Source organism: Acanthaster planci, linkage group LG06 (genome assembly GCF_054643075.1).
Source record: "Acanthaster planci isolate LZ-2023a linkage group LG06, COTS_SCS, whole genome shotgun sequence".
Taxonomy (NCBI): Eukaryota; Metazoa; Echinodermata; class Asteroidea; order Valvatida; family Acanthasteridae; genus Acanthaster; species Acanthaster planci.
The window spans coordinates 20,534,545-20,555,862 of NC_141782.1; the positions used below are offsets into that span (position 1 = coordinate 20,534,545).

Below are 21,318 nucleotides of genomic sequence, written 5' to 3' on the forward strand. Positions count from 1 at the left end.
GCAAGCCAAAGAATTAAGGACAATTTAAGGTCATGGACGTTACGCATGCAGTCAAGTTTTATTGCCCTTGGAATCAATACAGTTGCTTTCCATTGAACATGGCAAACATCTACAAACGAGCTACCACTGTAGTAGATTTCTCAAAACGCAAACTTCAATCACCCACAAAGACTTCTCAAGAACATCTGTTCAAGGTTAAATGCAGAGCAAACCATACACAGTACAGCTGGCAAATGGCAACCATTCAAACAAACTCATGAAAAACGGCTTATTACTAAATGCACCACTAACACTCTAAATGAAAACCTTTTAACTACCCACACCAAACAGAAGAAAAAGATGAACATAAATTGGTCACTGACAGCAGCTGAAGGAACATATGACATTCAAGTAATGAATACCTAAACCAATTTCAGCAAATACTTGTGTATTATATGTACTGTGCTACTTTGGTGGCAGCCTCAAATTAAACACAAGGTAACTTGAACAATTTTTATTATATGAATGTAATATTGTGAACATGGTTGTATTTAAGAACATCAGACTACATTTGAAGCAAGATATGGGACGGAGAGAACCCCCCGCCTTTATGTTGGTCATTGTTTGATCGGAATCTCAGGAATTCTTTACAGACTTCTAGGGGGGTTGGGTAACAATAGTCTAGAGTGTGTACAGGGATTGGACAGGTACTATTTTTTAAAAGCTGTAAATTGACACAAAAAAAAGAACAGCGACAGTTTGTTCCTAACTGTACTGGTTTCTTAGAAATGAGAGTGGGAAAGGAAAGTTTGGATTACTAGGCGAGAGTTTGAAATTTCGGATTCAGACCTGGGAAAAAAAAAAATTTTTATTTGGAGAAGTCTTGGATCCGCCAACCAACAATTTACTGATACAAATGGTTAAAAAAAAATTGACTCTGCTGTCTGACTGATGGCACAGTCCCCGATTTCTTTTTTATGAACTTTGGTCCTTGGTGACTGGCGCTAGTGGTATGGGGTACCTCTATTTTCTTTTGGAATTTTTTTATTTTCCCTTTGACTTGAAGACCCTTACTTGTTTTCTTGAGACCATTGAAAGTCCTTTTTTTCCCCATCCTTTAAAATTTGTCTTTAAAAAACACTGGCACCAACTAATAAAACTGCTAGCCTTAATTTGAGATTTTTTTATGCTCTCTTGTGACAGAATGTTTTGCTCACATTTACTGTGCCAATTTTAATCCCATCCCTTTGTTATGTAAATGTGCCATCAACTTCACGGTCATCAGTAGCAAGACTAATTTTTTAACCTGGATAAGATCGAGGCGACATAGACCTCATGGAGAGTTAACAATAGGTATCAACCAAAAATTCCCACGCAAAAGCCAACACACCAGTATCTTTATGTACGTGATCACACAACAAATTTTCACCCAGAAAATTTAAGCACCCAAGGTCAACATACCATCATAAGCTTCTTTAAAAGTGAAATAATACATATTCTTATCTTACTTCTCATGTAAACTAATGGAAGCATCTGTTTTATATACACAATATGTAGACACTTTTGGCCTGACGTACTGTTTACAAATGCAACCAAAACATACAGATCTTTAGCAAAATTTACACATGCGCTTCACTTCATCACCTCTGGCATTAGAAGTTACCAAAAACATCATGGATATCACTGAAATGAAGACTTCTAAAAAAAGATCCGTTGTAGTGCATAAATATGTTGTGCATTTGATGTTGACAAATCTTTCAAAGGCTTTGAACACTTGTTACAAAAATTGCTATGACACCAAAATATCACTGTAAACATGTACATGTTATATTAAGGAGATATGTCGATGTGTAACGGCCTGTCTTGCAAAGGATTTTTTTTCTGTTACTTTTTTGTCAACTTCAACCGTATCCTTTTGTTTGAGTCTATCAAGGTTCAAGGTACGCAGTAACTGTAAATATGCGATCAACCAACACATTGTGATCATCAATAGCAACCTTGATAAGATTGAGGCAACAAAAAACCTTATAAAAGAGGACTTGACAAAAGATATCAGACATTAGTGTGCATGAACCAACAAACCAGTAACTTTCTAGGTTTTGAAAAAGTAAGTATATATCCAAAGAAATTGTACATTATACAACGAAGGTACAAATACCATCATATGGTTATAAAACATCTTGTATATACCTTGTATCTTATTTCTCATATAAAAATATTGAAAGCATCTGTTTTATATACAATATGTAGACACTCTCGGCCTGACGTACTGTTAACAAAATGCATCCAATAAATGCAGATCTTCATTCAATTAACAGGTGAGCGTCACTCTAATTTTTTGGCACCAGAAATTAAAAACATCAGGGAGGGGATATCAATGAAATGAAGAATACAAAATGTTTTTCAGCTTGCAAATGTTTGAAAGCTTTGAAGATTTGTTACAAGATTTAAAGCAACATGAACACATCACTGTATATTTAACGTCAAGACACACTGATCAGACCAAAATAACCCCAAAATAAACAAGTTAAAAATGATTGCCTACACTACTAGTATGAACCCCACAAAAATCAAACATGCCACCATCTTGAAAAATCAATCCATGATCGAAACGACTCTGGATTAACTTTGAAACGATTGAAAGAGCCGCCATTTTGTTAGAAGCAGGCTAATCAAAGTTTCTTCTTAAACCTGTAATTGTATGCATATTTATTGATTAGGCTACGCGTACCAGTATGTCGATCCTACCCTGTAAATATGTTTGACAGTGCCACACTAACAAGACTTGCTAATTAGCGTTATTCCTGTACCAGTGCATTATGTTTTATTCCTACATACCCAGCCCTGCCCCTGGAATGTACATGTACACCGCAGAGAAAGATGAGCATGAATTTTGAAGACAATCACAACTGTACATAGGCTGACATTAAGCTGCGTGTATGTGACACAATACCGGTACATCAAGGTACATGTGTACACGATCCATGCACCCAGAGTCAAGCATGTACATGAACAAGGCAACAGTTAGCACTCTGAGGAACCAATAACGGAGAGGAGGAAAGTCATTTGATAACTACCCACAAAAAATAGGATGAAAAAGATCAAAATAAATTTGTCTCTAACAGCAGCTGATGGAACATTATCAAATTCAAGTAAGGAATACATGTACCTAAAACAATTCCAGCAAAAGCATATACGTGTACATGTACTGTGCTACTTTGGTGGCAGCCTCAAATTGAACACAAGGTAACTTGAACAATTATGTTTATTATAAGAATGTAATATTGTGAACATGGTTTTATTTTACGAACAATGAACTACATCTTTGAAAACTGTAAATCAACTCTCAAACCCTTTCCATTGTTGAAAACCCTGCCGAAATTGGCCAGAGTTCAAAAAGTGACAGATAAACATTTCAGCTGCCGATTCACTGGCAAATAAGAACAACAACATGATGCCGAATTACAATTTCTTCTCAACTGAACTGCTTTCTTAGAAATGAGAGTTGGAAAGGAAAGTTTGGATTATTAGGCGAGAGTTTGACCTTCCGGATTCAGACCTGGAAAAAAAATAAAATTTTTTATTTTGGGAAGTCTTGGATCCGCCGACCAAGAATTTACTAATACAAGTGTTAAAAAAGGAGGTTTTTTGGCTCTGCCGTCTGACTGACGGCAAAGTCCTTATTTCAATTTTGTGAGATTTGGTCCTTGGCTGCTACTGGTACATGTTGCACGAGTGGTAAGGGATACCTCGTTTTTCTTTAGGAAAAACATTCTTTTCCTTTTCCCTCCGACTTGAAGGCAATATTTGTTTTCTTGAGACCACAGACGATACCTTTTTCCATCCTCTAAAATTTGTCTTTAAAAAATCCAAGCACCAACTAATAAAAAAATGCTTGCCTTCAATTTTAGCACCTAAATATTGTCTCAAAAAAGAAAATAAGATGACTTACTCTGAACTTGAAATTTCTTTATGCTATCTGGCGACATAATTTTTTTCTCACATTTACTGTGCTAATTTTAACTCCATCCCTTTGTTATGTAAATGTGCCATCAACTTCACGGTCATCAGTAGCAAGACTAATGTTTTAACCTGGATAAGATCGAGGCGACATAAACCTCATGGAGACAAGACTTAACAATGGGTACATGTGTAAACCCAAAATTCCCATGAAAAAGTCAACAAACCAGTATCTTTGTGCACGTGATTACCAAAATAAATTGTTCATTGAGCACCCAAGGTCAACTAAGGTATATGCTTAGTCAAAGATGAACTAATATATATTCATATCTTCTCATAACTAACAGAAGCATCTGTTTTATATACACAATATGTAGACACTTTTGGCCTGACGTACTGTTTACAAATGCAACCAAAACATACAGACCTTCAGCAAAATTTACATGAGCTTCACTTCATCACCTCTGGCATTAGAAATCACGAAAAACATCACGGTGGATGTCACTGAAATGAAGAGTTCTAAAATATACCCCAACCATTCTGAACCCAAGAAGTTTACGCATGATTTTAATGGTTCCTAGGGTGTTACGGCTAGGTCAACATGCAACTGTCTGTCTTTGCAAAGGAATTTTTTGTGTTACTTTTTTGTCAATTTCAAACCTATCCTTTTGTGTAAGTCTAGAAGGTTCAAGGTACGCATTTACTGTAAATATGCGATCAACCAACACACTGTAATCATCAATAGCAACCTTGATAAGATTGCGGCAACAAAAAACCTTATAAAAGAGGACTTAACAAAAGATATCAAACAGAAATTAGTATGCATGAACCAACTAACCAGTAACTTTCTAGGTTTTGAAAAAAGTGGATACAAATAAATTGTTCATTAAACAACCAAGGTCAAAATACCATCATATGGTTATAAAACATTTCATATATATATATTTTATATCTTAATTCATATAAAAATATTGAAAGCATCTGTTTTATATACAATATGTAGACACTCTCGGCCTGACGTACTGTTAACAAAATGCATCCAATAAATGCAGATCTTCAGGTGAGCTTCACTCTAATTTTTTTGGCATCAGAAATTAAAAACATCAGGGAGGGGATATCAATGAAATGAAGAATACAAAAAACAAAACCAACAAAAAACAAACCCCAGCAAAATGTTTTTCAGCTTTGAAGATTTGTTACAAGATTTAAGGCAACATGAACACATCACTGTATATTGAATGTCAAGACACAGTTATCTGACAAAACTAACATCCAAAAATAAACAAGTCAAACTATGATTGCCTGCACTGTGAACCACACAAAAATCAAACATGCTACCATCTTGAGAAACCAATCCATGATCGAAACGACTCGGGATTAACTTTGAAACGATTAAAAGAGCCGCCATTTTGTTAGAAGCAGGCTAATCAAATTTGTTTCATAAACATGTAATTGTATGCATATTTATTGATTAGGCTACAGCTTTGTAAATCCTATCATTCTTAATAACTATTACAGCTTAAGACCAATGGGGAACTGAGTAAATATGATTGATAATGCCATACAAACAAGACTTGCTAATAACAAGTGTTATACATGTATCAGTGCATTATGTTTTTATTCCTACATACGCAGCCCTGTCCCTAAAAATGTACACATTAAGCCTGTTCGATATTCAGTTCTTTTTATATTGCGATATCATGAAAAAATATCGCGATATCCAATATTATTGTGATGTATCGTCAGTTTTCATTCATAAAATAAACATGGCCGAAATCACCACTATGTCTCGAGAGCCAAGTAAAAAACCAATGTATACATGTACATGTATGTATTATCTCTACATTTAGAACTCTAATGCTGGGGGAAAGCAATTTCAACATGGAAATTGTGGATGTTAAATTATATCATGTCATATCATGGCACCGTACAGAAAAAGCAATTTCCACGCACACATTAGTGGTAAAGTTTGCTCAAAAAGGCAACCCCCAAAATGAACAGAGCGCATGCGTGTTACTAGACGGGCTACTGGTATTGATGCCCTCACCTCATTTCTAAGTTGGCATTTCTAAGTCATCATTCATTTCTCATAAGTCGGCGGGTTTCACTCGGTCCCTTTTCTACAAGACCAAAAAAAAATCCTTCATGAATAAAAGTCGGCATTCTGTTGGTTTGGTTCTGCCCCTTAACAGTTGTAAGACCCTTACAGCTGCTTGGTGCCAACAGGGACTTTGTGGTTTTTAATGGAGTATTCATGTGGCCCCAAAGCATTAACGCAGGGCTCAACACACGGTGCATTGACTTCCCTATGAGCAGGTACAGTTTTTCATTTGGAGTTTATTGCCATCATTTTTTGGCGTATTGATTTACAAGATATCCTGATGTGTGTTTTTACGAATGATATGAATTCCGCTATCAACATCATATCGAAATATCGTGAAAATTATCGTCACATCGAACAGGCTTAGTGCACGTACACTGCAGAGAAAGATGAGCATGAACTTTCAATTAAAATTGTACATGTACATAGCCTGGCATTATTAAGCTACATGTGCAAGTGTATGTGCCACAATACCGGTACTGTGCATGTACATACACATGACATGTACATGTACCCAGAGTCAGAGTCATGCATGTACATGAACAAGCAACAGTGTGTGCTCTGAGGAATTAATAACCTGTTGTTACAAATCACACTTTTCCTCAATCTTGCAAACTTTCCCGAAATAGGTAATATCCATGTATGCTAAAAAAACGGTCGGTGAAACAAACATGTGGACGATGGATGCTGGCCAACGCATGCGTCTGCGACACGCACGCTGCGTCCACTACACGCTGTTGTCCGAGGTGCCCGCATGCTGTGCTCGCTCAGCCTCCACCATCTTCAACGTGGCAGCGATGATGCTCCTCTTCCAGGCACGAATGGCAAAGAAGATCTGTACCACATATGCCGCGGCAGCAATGAAGCCAAACACCTGTTGGTCAACACAGGAACCAAAACTTTCTCATTTTTGGGGTTGTTCAAAAATATCTTTTCATCTCATACACTCTGTGGTCTCTTTCTGCTTTCCCAGTTTTTGAGGGACTCAGATTTCTCAAAGGACTAATCACAAAAACTTAGGCCTTGTGATTTGGAAATTGCAGGCGTGTGAAAAAAAAAAACACTCCTGGATATTTCCAGGTGTGCAAGTTTTCTAGGCTTGTGATTTTGAGACCCAAACTGAACAATCTGGAGTTAATAATTCGCCCAGTTCCAACCAAATTTGGGACATTTTCAATAGAGTCCTTGTAAGTTTTTTACACGTGTAATTAATATATTTTGGGTAGCCAAATTATACAGGCACAGACATTTTGCAAACTTTCCCACAAGTTCGAATTTTGTCAGGAGAAGACATACACTGTAGATACATGTACATGTGTTCATTTGTATTTGGGGAGACAGATCAGTGTGTTGGCGGTTACTTTAAAGCTGGCTATTATGATAATACACTGCAGATGGTAACACCGAATTATCAATTTTTTAATGGATTTCAAGAAAATAATTGGAAATAAATAAAATTCTCCATTAAATTTTCCAATAAATCTTCCAATTATTCAAGACTGGACCATAACGAAAATCCACGAACTTCGGTTGGTATTATTTGTACATGCACAATGTACATGTACAGTATACTCACAGGAAAGTTTCCTGTGAGTTATTTCCGTTCATAACGGTGAAATATTTTATTGGGAAACATCAGCGTTTGCGTGTCTGCACAAAAAGATCTGCTGCGATCCATGCTGGCATGATCTCACCGTGGCTTTCACGCACTATGTGGTGCATTGTGATTGACTGGTCTGGTCCCAGTCTCAACTTCAAAGGAATTCATTGACTCACTATGCGTATGGTGTGGGAGCCGGCAATGTGAAAGCATGTCGACTTCTGGAGATCATTTTGTGCAGACGCGAGTAAAAGCCCAGATTTCTTCCCCCCCCCAAAAAAAATTATCGTTGTGATGGGAATAACTTACAGGATAGCCATTCTCCACAAAATACCCGGTACTTGGGATAATCGGGAAATTCATTGGGAAAATTTGACTGATAATACAGTCAGTCTATGTGAACATAAATTTTTTGGGGTTTGTCTTGAACATGAGGAATTTTACAATGAACAAAACTCCAAACATGGACACAGCGGTAAAGGTACCGGGTATAGTTAAAGGCTAGCGATCCCAAAATCTTCTAACACATCTAACAGAAATATTTATTTTAATCGGCTCACTGAACTGACAAATAGCTGCCACATAACAGCCTACCTCAACAACCATGTCCATCCTGCTGCTTTCGTCTTTCCCCACCCTGTACCCGATGTCACCCATCCCCTCCCGCCTCTCAAAAGTACTCAACTACTGGTAACACGCAATTATCAGTCATGTTCGTTTTACTGTCATGTTATACATGTACTTGCGAGCAAAGTTTTCCGTAGTGAAAACGCATGCGGTGCATACATGTACATACATGTACATGTATGCGAAGTTTTGCATAGCGTACGACCGTGTTTTGTGTGAAGAAGGCTGACTAGCCAGTGACAACTAATGGTGTTTAAGTTAAGAACTAGACTTCACTCACCATAGATACTGACCATATTGACAACCCTGGCCTGGCGATAACCCTACAGCCCAGAAACAAAATGTTCCCTTGCACTTCCAATGTGTGTGACGTGCACTACATGTACGAGCACGTAAAGCCATGTACGGTCTGGTATATGTAGCATTACGTATGCAGCAACACTTGCTGCAGCGCTGCGTGATGTACTGCAGCGCTGCGTGTTGTACAGTGTTCCTTTATATGCGCTGAACAATTAACTGTGCACTGACAGCCGTTGCACAAAGCAGTTGCGCCGGGAGAATAAAAAAATGATTGTGTCGTTCCTGTTACATGTAGGCGGGCCTAATGTTTGACTCTTTTTGTTTCATTTTTCTCACAAATGGCGAAGTATAATTATAAAAGTAGACTCATGCCGAGGAGTGCAATAAGGATGGTTTCCAGTGTGCAATTATTCGCATGTCTCGGGAAGCTTTTAGGCGTGCGATGGCGTGGGAGTGCAACAGGTATGACGTTATTTTGGACCAACGCCTCCATAACTTCTTTGCATACAAATGTAATTGTTGCCCCAGGCTTAATATAATTTGTTGTGGTGTAGAAAAAAATTTCACACTCAGTTGTCCATGGACACAAAGCAATGTGTATGCTGTGATTTTTAATTTTGGTTTGGAAAAACACAGCATCAAAAATATCTTCAAGCAATTGGGAATAGCACCTCAGATTCCTAATTTCCGCCTCATGGTCTGCCACTGAGTTTTCCAAAGCTCTCGAAACTGTTCTTGCTTCAGTGTCAGCGTGAACTTTCCATACAGCATCTGACACAAACCAAGGGCATTCAATGTCTTTCTGATGGCCACAAACCAAGTTTTTTTCCCTCTGAAGAGTGGCAGAGCGAAAGAGACGTTCATGACAATGATTGGAGGCAGCCAGACTAACACAAAGGACCAGAGAAATGCCTTGAAGTACCGCGTGCTCTTGTTAGCGATGGGATGCGGCTGGGTCCCGTCGTCGTTACGCCTCTTGGCATGGTCAGCCGGCGGTGGGGCCTGGTCAGCTATGGCACGGGCTTGATGCCTGGCGATGCAAATTATCTTGACATTTAGGCCCGTGATGATTGCTACCACCGGCAGAATAACACTGTCCATGAAAACAAGTACAGCCTTCCGAAGGTTCACAAAGACAACAATATCATTTCCACATTCCAATAAAATTTTATACAGCAGCGATGCCACAGCACCTCCAGTTAGAGCTAGGGTCCATGCACTAACGATCAACGTGATAGAAACTCGCCTAGTTACCGTTAATGTGTATTTCAACGGTCGGGTGATTTTGATGTACTTGTCAACAATGAAGCAGATGGTGCAGAGAAAATAGAGAAGGTACAGAACAGTTATTGTGAAGAAGTAAAAGACACTGTCGTCACACCTTATGCACCCTTCAGGTGTAAAGAGCAGGTGGTCGTCAAAGCAGATCAGTAGCACATACACGAGCTCGCTGAGAACCAGATTGGCCAGGAGATAATTAGAGATTGAACGCAATTGCCGGTGGCGCACAACTGCGAAAATAATCCACAGATCAACGGCCGCGAGAAGAACAGACAGAGGCAATATGAAGCTGTATCTGACTATAACCAGAGCTACTTGATCAAATGCATTCTGGGAGCAGTTGCTCAGGTTCATCCTATCCGTCCACTGTAGCTGCGAGTCATTGGGATCCCTCCCCAAAATGGCCATTCTCAAATGACAAGTTCTGGGACTGTCCAATCACAAAACAAAATTGCACCTGAAACAGTTTTGAACTGCTTCATGTTCCCACGCGTCTAGCCATGTCCATGTATGGGCCAGTGTACAAAGAGAAAATTCCTGAATTGAGCTCAATACTACAATACAGCCGGCTCACAACTCAAATTGAGGCTGTTTTCTTGTGAACAAAATGTAAGTCACTGGCCAAGGGCTTCTGGCACTAGATGAGCTGCATGTACCCTAACCACTTAACACACGCCAAGTCAGCAAACCGAGCAGTAACAGACACAGAGATATCAGCCGTTCAGCCACTCTACATGTGCTTCGTGACCAGACCAAACCAAGTTGATCTGCCCAACTTCAACAAGCCACAAATCACTGCGGAGGACTGGCGAGTACTTCAATAACTGCACGGGGTTTGATACACTGCTACCGCACTTGTGTCGCACAGTGGTAATATCGCGGCACTAAATGGTCTCATTGCTAAGACTCGTAGTCACTGCGCCCCTGAAACATCACTGCAAAGAATAACGACGAGTTTCCATTCCAACTGACTTGTTAGCACTGCTAAGGAATCAACAAAACCTTACTTTATGGGTTTTGAGTGACAGTGAAAAACCACACAAATTGCAAAATACAGACCTACAGGCAAATATCCAGGTATGACGGCCATAATTACTTGCTGGCCACTTAATTACATCTCTCCTCAAGCCATTGACACGTGCTGATGACAGCTGGGAGCTGGCCACCCTCCTGCACACATCAGAGTAAATATCAAATAACTTGCATCCCTCTCCGTCCTCTTGCTACCGGGAGTGCTGACAAAAGATGTCATTGTCCACTTCACTCAAACACTGCAAAATTAGCAACCTGTAATCTCTCTGATGTGCCTGTCTTCATCAGCCAATGTATAACCTTTCAGCTTCTTGACATTTTAATAACAGGTTAACTTCGCTGATGCTCAATCAAAACAGTGATGGAGGGACGGCATCTAGATGAAGGCCCAAGTCCATTTTTTTCGCTTTTAGAATTTCGAAAAATGTCGATTCGTTTCCCATTTCCAGCACCCATGCTGTTCCGGTTTGGGTCTGCCACAGGCCTTACGCTACGAATTGCATGCGAGTCGCGTCGAGATACTACAAAGCCGAAACCAGCTTTGTAATAAATCAACAGTACCTACGGTACCTCTGTATAACTGCGCAGAAAAATATCAACATTAACTTTGGACGCGTACACTTTCAGGGGGAGGGAGGAGTCTCAAAAAGCATGCACTTTGTACACTTGTGAAAATGTGGATGATTGTGAACAGCCCCTAAATCAGACATATGGTTTTGTTGTTACAGTCATTTGAAGTACAATGTACAAGGCTACACGAGTACCTGCCTGCATGCATTGAGCACTGCAGTGGAAAAAGGATACATTTTCGGCTGACCTGTCTTGGGAAAAATGCACGCAGCGCAAGAACAGTATGTCCCATTTTCACAAAATTTGTGTCAAATAACCACAAAGAGTTACTCCTTATGACTCTGCCCCTGGAAAAAAATGGCACCCCGGCGATATTGGAAAAGAATTTGGGGGCGGGGCCAATTCCGTCCTCCTCTGGCTCTTTTAGGGTAAAATGTCATTTTCCTCATTATTTTACTGTTGGCTTCAACATTTGTTCTTTCCCTTCCTTTGCTAAGGCCAAATAAAAAAAAACAACTTTGTTTCCGGTTACTCGACCAAACCTAGAAAATCACAGGGAACCTATATCTTTTTTTTTGGACAAATCAACAAAATTAATGGTGCCTTGCCCCAAGCCTAATTTTGTGTACATTGTCCTGCATACTGTAATTTTTTTTTGGCATGAGATGAAATACAGACCATCATTTGACGCTAATGTTTTGGGCTATAAAAATTTAGAGTAAAAAAATATTTTACCCAATCAACCACCCTAATTTATTTCTCAGAGTAATACGAAACACAACTAATTTTTTGTTTGGCCTAAATGGTATCTAGCCCCCTCCTCGGCCTAAAGCAGACCCACAAACCCTAATGCAATGCTGTCAAACTTACCGTGGCAACTATGAGCACAGCATTGCCATGTACATTGGCAGCGATGTGGGCACCGGTGGTGAGGAGAAGGAGACCAGCTATGGCACAGTACACAATCTCCTGATTAGGCAAAGAAAAGGGCACGTACTGATATGTAAGCCTCAAACCAATTCTGCACGACAGAAATCATTGTGAAAGCCTTACTTATTCACATAATGACCTACGGTTGGTGAAATCTCTCTCCAAACATGATCCCTGACAAAATATAATATGGAAGATTAGATAAGACACTTTGCATTGTGGAGGCTAGATTGCGAGAACAGTTTGCAAGTACACCATGTGGAATCTATCTCTTCTAGAGGTGTGGAGGTTTGAAAAAAAAAACTCCCAAAAACTGGTGATTGTGAACTGGACAGTTCAGCCAGTCTGCTCTGGTTCATTCTCCAGAGGGGAAGCCACAAACCTTTCTCTTAAAATGAAATATGTTATTGCTTGGAATCCAACTAACTGGAGGTGAACTACAGGGACTTCATTCCTCGGCAGAACACCTGTGAAATCACACTTCTGGTGCAAAGTTTCGCATTGATTCTTTTCCTATGAATATACATATACATGTACATGTATGGATTTCAATTTGTTTCTGGGTCGCATTGTCTGCAACTGACAGTGCGCCAAGTATGGTACAATGCACATCAGGAATTTGTTTTTAATCACAGGTTTTGCTCTTTAATACCGAATAACCTTGTGTTTTTTCACAAACTTTTGGACGAGCTCTGAAAACACAGCATCATTTAATATACAGTACATCAGTGTAACAGAAAAACACGTAATTAAAAGTTACATGAGGAAAATTGCTCACAGTGCACAGCACCCTTAAGTACCACATTTGTGCCTTGAGGTGATGCAGGGGAAAGGACTTACGAGGACACTCCAGGGAATTTTGATCTTGTGGATGAGTCCGGTCATGTAGCCGGCCATGATGAGACAGGTCACCAGACAGAAGCCCATAGTGGCGGCCTGGTAGTGCCAGTAGGAAGACTCATCTATGGCCTTGTTGGGAGCGGCCGTAACACAGACGAAAGCGACCACGAGGCAAATCTGGGGAAAATGGGGGGGGACACAGAGACTGTGATTAGGAGTCAGCCTACATGTACATACATGTACGGTACCTCTATCATGGATATGGAGTCAGAGATGACTTAATGCAGGCTTTTCTAAATGACCTTCATAGGTCTCAAACATGCACTTGATACATATGTGTACACATACATTGCCATGTTCTGCATCCATGAGGACAAAAGCAATCACCAATCAAGAAATACTGAGAAAGAATTGAAATCCATCCAGTGAATTAGACTGACTGAGGCTGTTGCCTGTCCTTTGACCCTAATAGTCCTGAATCCTCCAATTTTAACACAATTTTGCACACACCCTAGGGTTAAATAATATGGGTAGGTTTCCAGCCTGTAGCGGTACATGCAGCCTGCCAATATGAGCTCTGTAACTAAAAAAACAGGAACAGTTTCTCCATAAATCTGCAAATACACTTTGTAATCTTGGCATGCATGTTGCTTCCACATAAATCTCATTCCCTGGGGATTTTGTGATGAAACTTCCTGAAATCCTGCCAAATAATTCAAGACTGTGCAGTGTACTGGTGAGCACATGTATACATGTCCCACAGCAACTGGATATCCTAAAGAGTCAAACATGGATACATGTCAGGTACTGGAACAAAAATTCTTAGAAATCCTAAAACCAAGAGAACCTGTGATTGTGGTCTATAGCACCGAATCATTCAAAACACATGTAAAGAAAAGGGAAAAACTGGACTGTGGCTGACACTGAAACCCTGCGGAATTGGTCAAAGACTGACATGATTCATTTACCATTTATTTACTATTGCACATCCTTCTTTGAAATGCAATCAAACAGTAAACAAATGCAAAATGCATTCAATTTATTAGTTCAGTATAAAAACACATGTACTGGTAAATGTATGTAAACCATGCAATTACCCTTTCACTTGAATTACAAGTAACTACCGGTATTTTTGTTCTAAAATGAAGGGACAAAAGCAGGGTTTAATTGCCTCTTCAAGTAACTGCCAGTGACTCAAGTAATTTGTGTACTGCTTGCACTGAATATATATAATGAGGACCAGTATTTGAACAGTTAATTTGAATTCTAAATTCAGGTATTGACCTCATCTTTGTACTTCATTGGGGAAGCCTGAGGATAAACAACATGTACATGTAGGATGTATAGTGTACGCATACAAGTACAATGTAGATATATTGTGTGTTACTGATTGTCTATCTATGAATACTCATGTTTTCATAAATGAACCTGGGTACAGTGAACATGTAGTACATGTGTAATTCTGCCCTTCATTATTTCAGCATACACATGTATGAAGGGCTTCTCATTACTTCTTATGATCTCATTTGCCATTGCTAAGAATCCGCAACCACAACACAATTGTCTCGGTGGAGTAAGAATTCAACATACGGTTGACCTTGTCAATAAGACAGACACTACAGAAGCGTATGCTCACATTTTCTAAACCCCTTCAGACGGCACAAGTGGCTTTGAACGGTGCACAGGTGGCCTTTTAAAAAGTTTCGGATATAATAACAATCTTCACAATGTTGACTTCAAATATTGACACTTCATCAGCCATGCTATTCCCAAATGCTACTGAAAGGGCATCAAAGGTCAATGCAACAGGAGCTCTCTACTGCCACTCTGCAGGCACATGCACATGTACATGTACGTGTACACAGTGCACGTACATGTACACAGTACATGTACAGCCTTGTACATTCACAGTTTGAATTCTGCATGAGAAAAAAATGCTTCGTAAACATTTATAATTAGTGCACTTCCCTCTTCATTCATATGTACATACATGTACCCATGGGTACTGTACAAAGCATACAATGTACATGTACGCATGTGTACTGTGAAATGTACATGTATATCCTCCGGGTGGTTTTGGAGGATTGAGGATGAATGATGATTTGAACACTGGAGGATTTTGGAGGATTGAGGATGAATGATGATTTGAACACTGGAGGATTTGGGAGGATTGAGGATGAATGATGATTTGAACACTGGAGGATTTGGGAGGATTGAGGATGAATGATGATTTGAACACTGGAGGATTTGGGAGGATTGAGGATGAATGATGATTTGAACACTGGAGGATTTTGGAGGATTGAGGATGAATGATGATTTGAATATTGGAGGATTTTGGAGGATTGAGGGTGAATGATGATTTGAATATTGGAGGATTTTGGAGGATTGAGGGTGAATGATGTTTTGAACATGGAGGATTTTGGAGGATTGAGGGTGAATGATGTTTTGAACACTGGAGGATTTTGGAGGATTGAGGATGAATGATGATTTGAATATTGGAAGATTTTGGAAGATCAAGGATGAATGGTGATTGAAGCAAGGAGGATTTGGAGGATTGAGGATGAAGAGTGTTTTAATCACTCCCTCCCGGGGATTCCAGATCTGGACACGTACATGTATGCTTTATATGCGTCCGAACTCGGACAAAGGGAACAGGGCCTTTGTAACAAAAGACCGTACTCGGAACAAAAGACCAGACAAATTACCGACATTTTTTCACTCTCAAAAGTGGAGATAATCCAGCCTTGTTTGAAACAGTATACAACAGTTTGGGGACAAAAGCTCCCAATCACCACAGTGATGAGCCACACAGCACCGCTGCATGCTAATCTGGCCCCTATTGAAAAGAGGTCAGCAGCACACTGAGCCAGGTTCGTGAACAAAAGAAAGTTATATAACACCGCACAATCTGGGCTCTTTTTACAAGGCTGCAGGCCTGGCTGTAATACTCAGGTGTCAATAGATTTTGTCTGTCAGGCTAGAGTGGACACCAGACAGTCCTTCAGGTGTTTGTAAGTGTCCAGAAAATGAAGATCGGAATTTTTAAAGAATTTTGAAAACAGAAACACATGATAAATATCCCGGCCCAGCATCGTCAACATTGATAACTGCCCCGGCAGGAATTGGTTAAAAGCTGGAGGATTTCAAAGGATTGAGGATGAATGCTGATTTATAAGCTGAAGGATTTTGGAGGATTGAGGATGAATGGTAATCGAAGTACTAAAAATCAGTCATGTAGTGGTGCATATGGTCACACATTATACTCTTTACAATACACACGTACCCAAGGACAGTGTGTTCCATTGGTCACTGCTGCTGGTCATAAATGACACAATCCTCAACTGCAGTGTCTTAAAACAAAGGCACATGCCTGCTTTGTTTATTACAAAAGTAAAGCCATTAGCCAACTCTGCAAAAACAAAAACAGCTTCAGCCCAGCAACCGACCTGATGTGCCTACCGGTAACTCTCCCCCCCCTCAAAAAACCCCAAAGTAGGGCAATGGAGGATTTTGGAGGATTCGGATACTTTTCATTTTGTGCATAAGCCAGAAATATTGGAGGATTTCGGAGGATTGAGGATGAATAAAAAGTCCCCAGTGGGTTAGGATTTATAGGTTTTAGCTGCACTGTCAGTTTTGACTACAGTACGTGAGAGCCTTGCCTTTCGCTGGTGTAAAAAACAAAAAAAAAAATTCACAAAGTTGCTTTCTGCTGGTGCGTTTCAATCATGAGAACTGTCCAGCTCATCTAACATCACTTTTTAGTCTGCAATATATTATGCATAGAACAGATGTGATTTTTTTGAAAATAGATACTTCAGACTTCTCCTTTCACTGAGCAAGCTCCTCTCTCATGCTTACAATCAACTGAGCAATAACTGTCAAAGCCCCTGAAGCCCCCCCTTTCATTAAAACATGGCAAAATGTAGAACACCAATCCATTACATATACCCGGTACTGTACATGTACATGCTGTCTTGTATCATTCCCACTCAATATCACTCAGCAGGTTAATTCCCACAAGCTTAAAGGAAGAAAACCTGGGTACAGACGCCAACTCTTCAATTGATGAGTTCCTCTGAGATCAACACAAGTAAGTCTAGGTTGCCAAACGGTCATTTCTGTAGACCAGGGTGGAAGTTAAAAGATATTCCAAATTCGGTACCTGCATGTGAACAACTACAGTACCTGGTACTGTGTATGTACTGTCCTGATAAAACTCTTAGCCACCATAAATCACCAGTCTAGAGGACTCAGGAGGTGATAGGCATCTCTAAATATTTTATCTAAACATTACATTGGTTTATCTGACCCCAAGGGGTTAGTTACATCACAGATATTCCTAGTCAATGTGGTAGACTGCAAAGTGCTGTGCAGTTGACACTCATACAAAGAGCACTCCAAGAGCAAAACACCTGTTAAAAAGAGCAGATTCTGAAATCCGTAATCTTTTCAATTTGTGTGTTTTTTGGTTATCAGTTACACAAGGTAATTTAGCTACTGGTAGTTCCAACAAACTTGTCATAGCAACCTTGTTTACTGAGTTGATTGAATTAATGTTTAAAGTTCATTTCATAAATTGTTTACATGTAGTTTATACATATTCATTGCACCCCTACCTCACAGATTTGACTTTTTTCCAAGAGACTGATAGTGAGTAAAAACTTTATTTTTCACACGAAACAGTTTAAAGATCTAGAATTAGAGGGCATTAATGGCAATATGACAGGGCCATTCAGCCATATAAACATAAAAACTAAAGAAACGGGGGAAAATTCAAAATGAATGCACGAAATTAGTTTCAAATCAGAAGCGGATTAGTGGTACTAATGATGGTTTTTACAGCCAAAACATTCAGTAGCAGCCTCTTTGATCATGTTGATATATTTGACAGTCTATGAGGGTTGTTCTCCAACTGTGTTACTTGGCATTGATGTACATGTACTTGAAGATTCATGATCAGTTGCTGAGTGAGAACTCAAGTTGACAAATGCACGACTCATGTAGTGGTAATGTCTTTTGTTACCTACAGTACAACGTTCATGTCCTCATGAAGAAAAAAAAAAAAACAGGGCTGTCAAGGATCTGCTACGTATGTTCAAATGTCGACATAATTCCTGACCTGCGACCCAAGAACAGGATGCCTTCGTGGCAGACGTGATGAAGTTTCAAGCCAATAAATCGTCAAAATAGCCTGGCAAACTTGACTTGCACAGCCATAATACAAATGCCACCACATATACTTTGACACTTCCGAAACCTAGGCTAGTCACCCTAATAATGCATACATGTACATGCAGCTCCAGGAACGTCAACAGGAATCTCAGTATGGGCACAAGGAAATTCTTTCTGCATTAAACCACTTCAAGGAAATTTACACTGCAGTTTCTGGCACACAACGCAGGCCTTAAATGTTCAAATACAGACCAACCGAAGGTGAAATGACCCAGGGTGTACAAGCATGGAAGAAAAAGAGCACATACAATATGGCATACCGGTACATATATGTAAGAAACGTGTAGATCAGAACAAGTTTTTCTTATTATTGTCCTGATGCACAGTACATGCATGCTACAGCCTACAGTATACAAGTACCAGTAGTTGGTAGGCTTTTGCAGGGTGAGTGACAATCAGGGAAGTGTACATTTACATCTACATACATGGTAGTGTTTGTACATAGATGTATTTCTGTACTGTACAACCGCCATTGGTTTGGCAGTGCTGCGCACATCATGCTGAAGACTGTCACTGTTTGCCCCATGATTTATGGTCACATCAAACATGAAAAGACAAGGGAAGCATTCCAAACAGCAACCATGTGCTTTCCACCAAATGACAAATTCCATCTCACTTTGTATTTTCACTGGAAAACAAGTCTCTTCAGCTTGGGTAGAACTGAAAAAAATTAAATAGTTTGGGCCCTGGTTGTTTATTTTCAAAACTTCAGTGTTCATAAAACTTGAGAATCACTCTCGTGGTCAGAGTTTGGTTCATGTAAAAAATTTGTGGGGAACTTGGACAGAGAATGAAAAAAGCTTTTGGATGGTACCAACTTTGACGAATTTGGTGTATTTTAAAGGGTAGTAAAATGATCTTCTATGGAGAAGTTGTGAATCAAAAGCAATTTTTTTCCCATGATTTCAAACATTTTTCAGTGAAACCTACCAGTACTTAAAAGGAGGTTGAGGAGGCTAGAAAGCATAATTTTTGGGCATTTGAACATTACTCAATACATTGTAAAATGGTATAAAATTTGTGACACCTTTGTACAATGTACATGTATATAAATGTCACACTACCACTGCAAAAAACTTTTATAAAATGAGTCATTTTGGATCATGCCTGTAAAACGTGTTTCAAGGCTGAGTGTGCATAGTAACAAATTTCCAATACACATGGGATGGGTGTCTGAACTGAAAATGAGAATGAAAGTTTCTGTGAATATTTTTGATGTATTCAGGCTACTGCTTTGGCTTTCTATGTTTTAACAAGTTTCTTTTATTGGAGTAATTAATACAAAAAAGATAATCGTGTTTTATTAATAAAAACAAAAACTTTTTGAGCAAAATTCAGAACGCACAAGTTGCATATCGTGCATTGCTGCCTACATGTACTGTACATGGGTGCAACACTGGTCATTTTTAAGTTTTATGTGCACAGACTTTTGTTTAAGCATTCCTCTTGAGTCATGCACTGTACACCACCAAAAATATTAAGAATGCCAGGGACTATTGTGTGGGGCTGTTCTTTCTGGTTCTTTTGGTACCAGATTTGTTCTTCAAAATGTACGAAATTGCTCTTGAAACAAATGTGTTTAAAAATAGAAGTGGTGACAGAAAATGACCCCCTTAAAACTACATGTACCATTAATTTGCCATAACTCATCAACAGGAGAGGCTACTAACACAATTTTAATACCACTGTAAATTTGTAATCGTCATTTTGATAAACTTTCCAATGACTGCAAATTTGTTGGCGAATCCCTGAAAAGTGCAAAAAGTGTCAGACTCCCTACTTTAGTATTTGGTCATGATCTGGTGATTACTTGGACAGTCTCAGGCAGTGGAGGGAAATAATTATGCAGCCAGTCCTACTACATGCCCCTATTACTATTTTAAGCCAACGTTGCCTCCAAGAAAAAGAGTAAAATGCATGGAGCATGCATAGAGGATTAACAAAAAATTCATGGAGGAATTCTTTTCATAGCCTACACAAACATGACTAACTGCCTCGTTTATGAACATTTGACTGTGATCTCAGATCCACGACCACTTTTGGGAAGAGTTCCATATATGGACGCAGGTACTAGCCGTCAGAAAGCAAAACCATGTCCAGAAAAGTTCAATTTAGAAGGGAAAAATAACCAAGTCGTTTACTTAGAAAACAGAATTTTTCAGACCAGTCTCATAGGCCATAGACATGACAGGATTTGCGCACGGTGCGTGGGGGGTCCCACACACCTTGGGCAATTTGTAGAGTCCTACGACCACACTGTACAATCCCGCAGAATAACAATTTTCGGCAAGTCATGCTACATCATGTAGCATGACTTTGTACATCAGACTGCCTGACTCGACATGATGTACGGCCTTGGCTTTCATGCCTCTCTGGCTGGCCGAAGCTCCGAGCATGAGCTTGGCGAGTTGGGAGACCCTATCGATTTCAGCATGGATTCTACCTCCATGATTTCAGTGTCCTGTGTTCCTCCATCATGTCCATGGTGCCACTCAAACCATGGAGGAAGGAGGGGCCAAACACACAAAACTTACCACTTCGATAAGCTCCAGGATACCCTCCGGCAACGTCAGATACTTCAGCCCCGTTGGGACGTACGTAAGCGAGCTAATTGTGGGTAAAACAATCTGCTTTCTGTCCGCCATCTCTGATTTCATATATGTAGCTCCTGATTTCGCTTTAGAATGATCAGTCAGTCAGTGGTATGTAAAATGCGTGACGTAACTTCTGCGGGCTGAGGCAGATCGACTGAGTGACTGCGTGAACTACGTGCACTTCAAGAGGGGAAGCAATGGCGTTCGAGTAGGACCTCGACAACCGCTGCGCGGCGCTATACGATCTTTGACGGTAACCACGTTCCTTA

At 39.7% G+C, this 21,318-nt stretch overlaps 2 protein-coding genes across 2 annotated transcripts; both read right to left on the minus strand.

The window, feature by feature from the left end:
* Positions 1-35: 35 nt before the first annotated feature.
* Positions 36-21,270, minus strand: LOC110981303 (CKLF-like MARVEL transmembrane domain-containing protein 4). The gene is made up of 4 exons (XM_022238782.2): positions 20,990-21,270; positions 13,221-13,397; positions 12,321-12,419; positions 36-6,914 (listed from the first exon to the last, which is right to left on the minus strand). The coding sequence occupies exons 1-4, from the start codon at positions 21,110-21,112 to the stop codon at positions 6,768-6,770; spliced, it is 546 nt and encodes a 181-aa protein (XP_022094474.2). The 5' UTR covers positions 21,113-21,270; the 3' UTR covers positions 36-6,767.
* Positions 6,926-10,407, minus strand: LOC147798937 (uncharacterized). Its single transcript, XM_087137876.1, has one exon. It carries the CDS (start codon positions 10,254-10,256, stop codon positions 9,240-9,242), a length of 1,017 nt encoding a protein of 338 aa, XP_086994002.1. The 5' UTR covers positions 10,257-10,407; the 3' UTR covers positions 6,926-9,239.
* Positions 21,271-21,318: the final 48 nt, after the last annotated feature.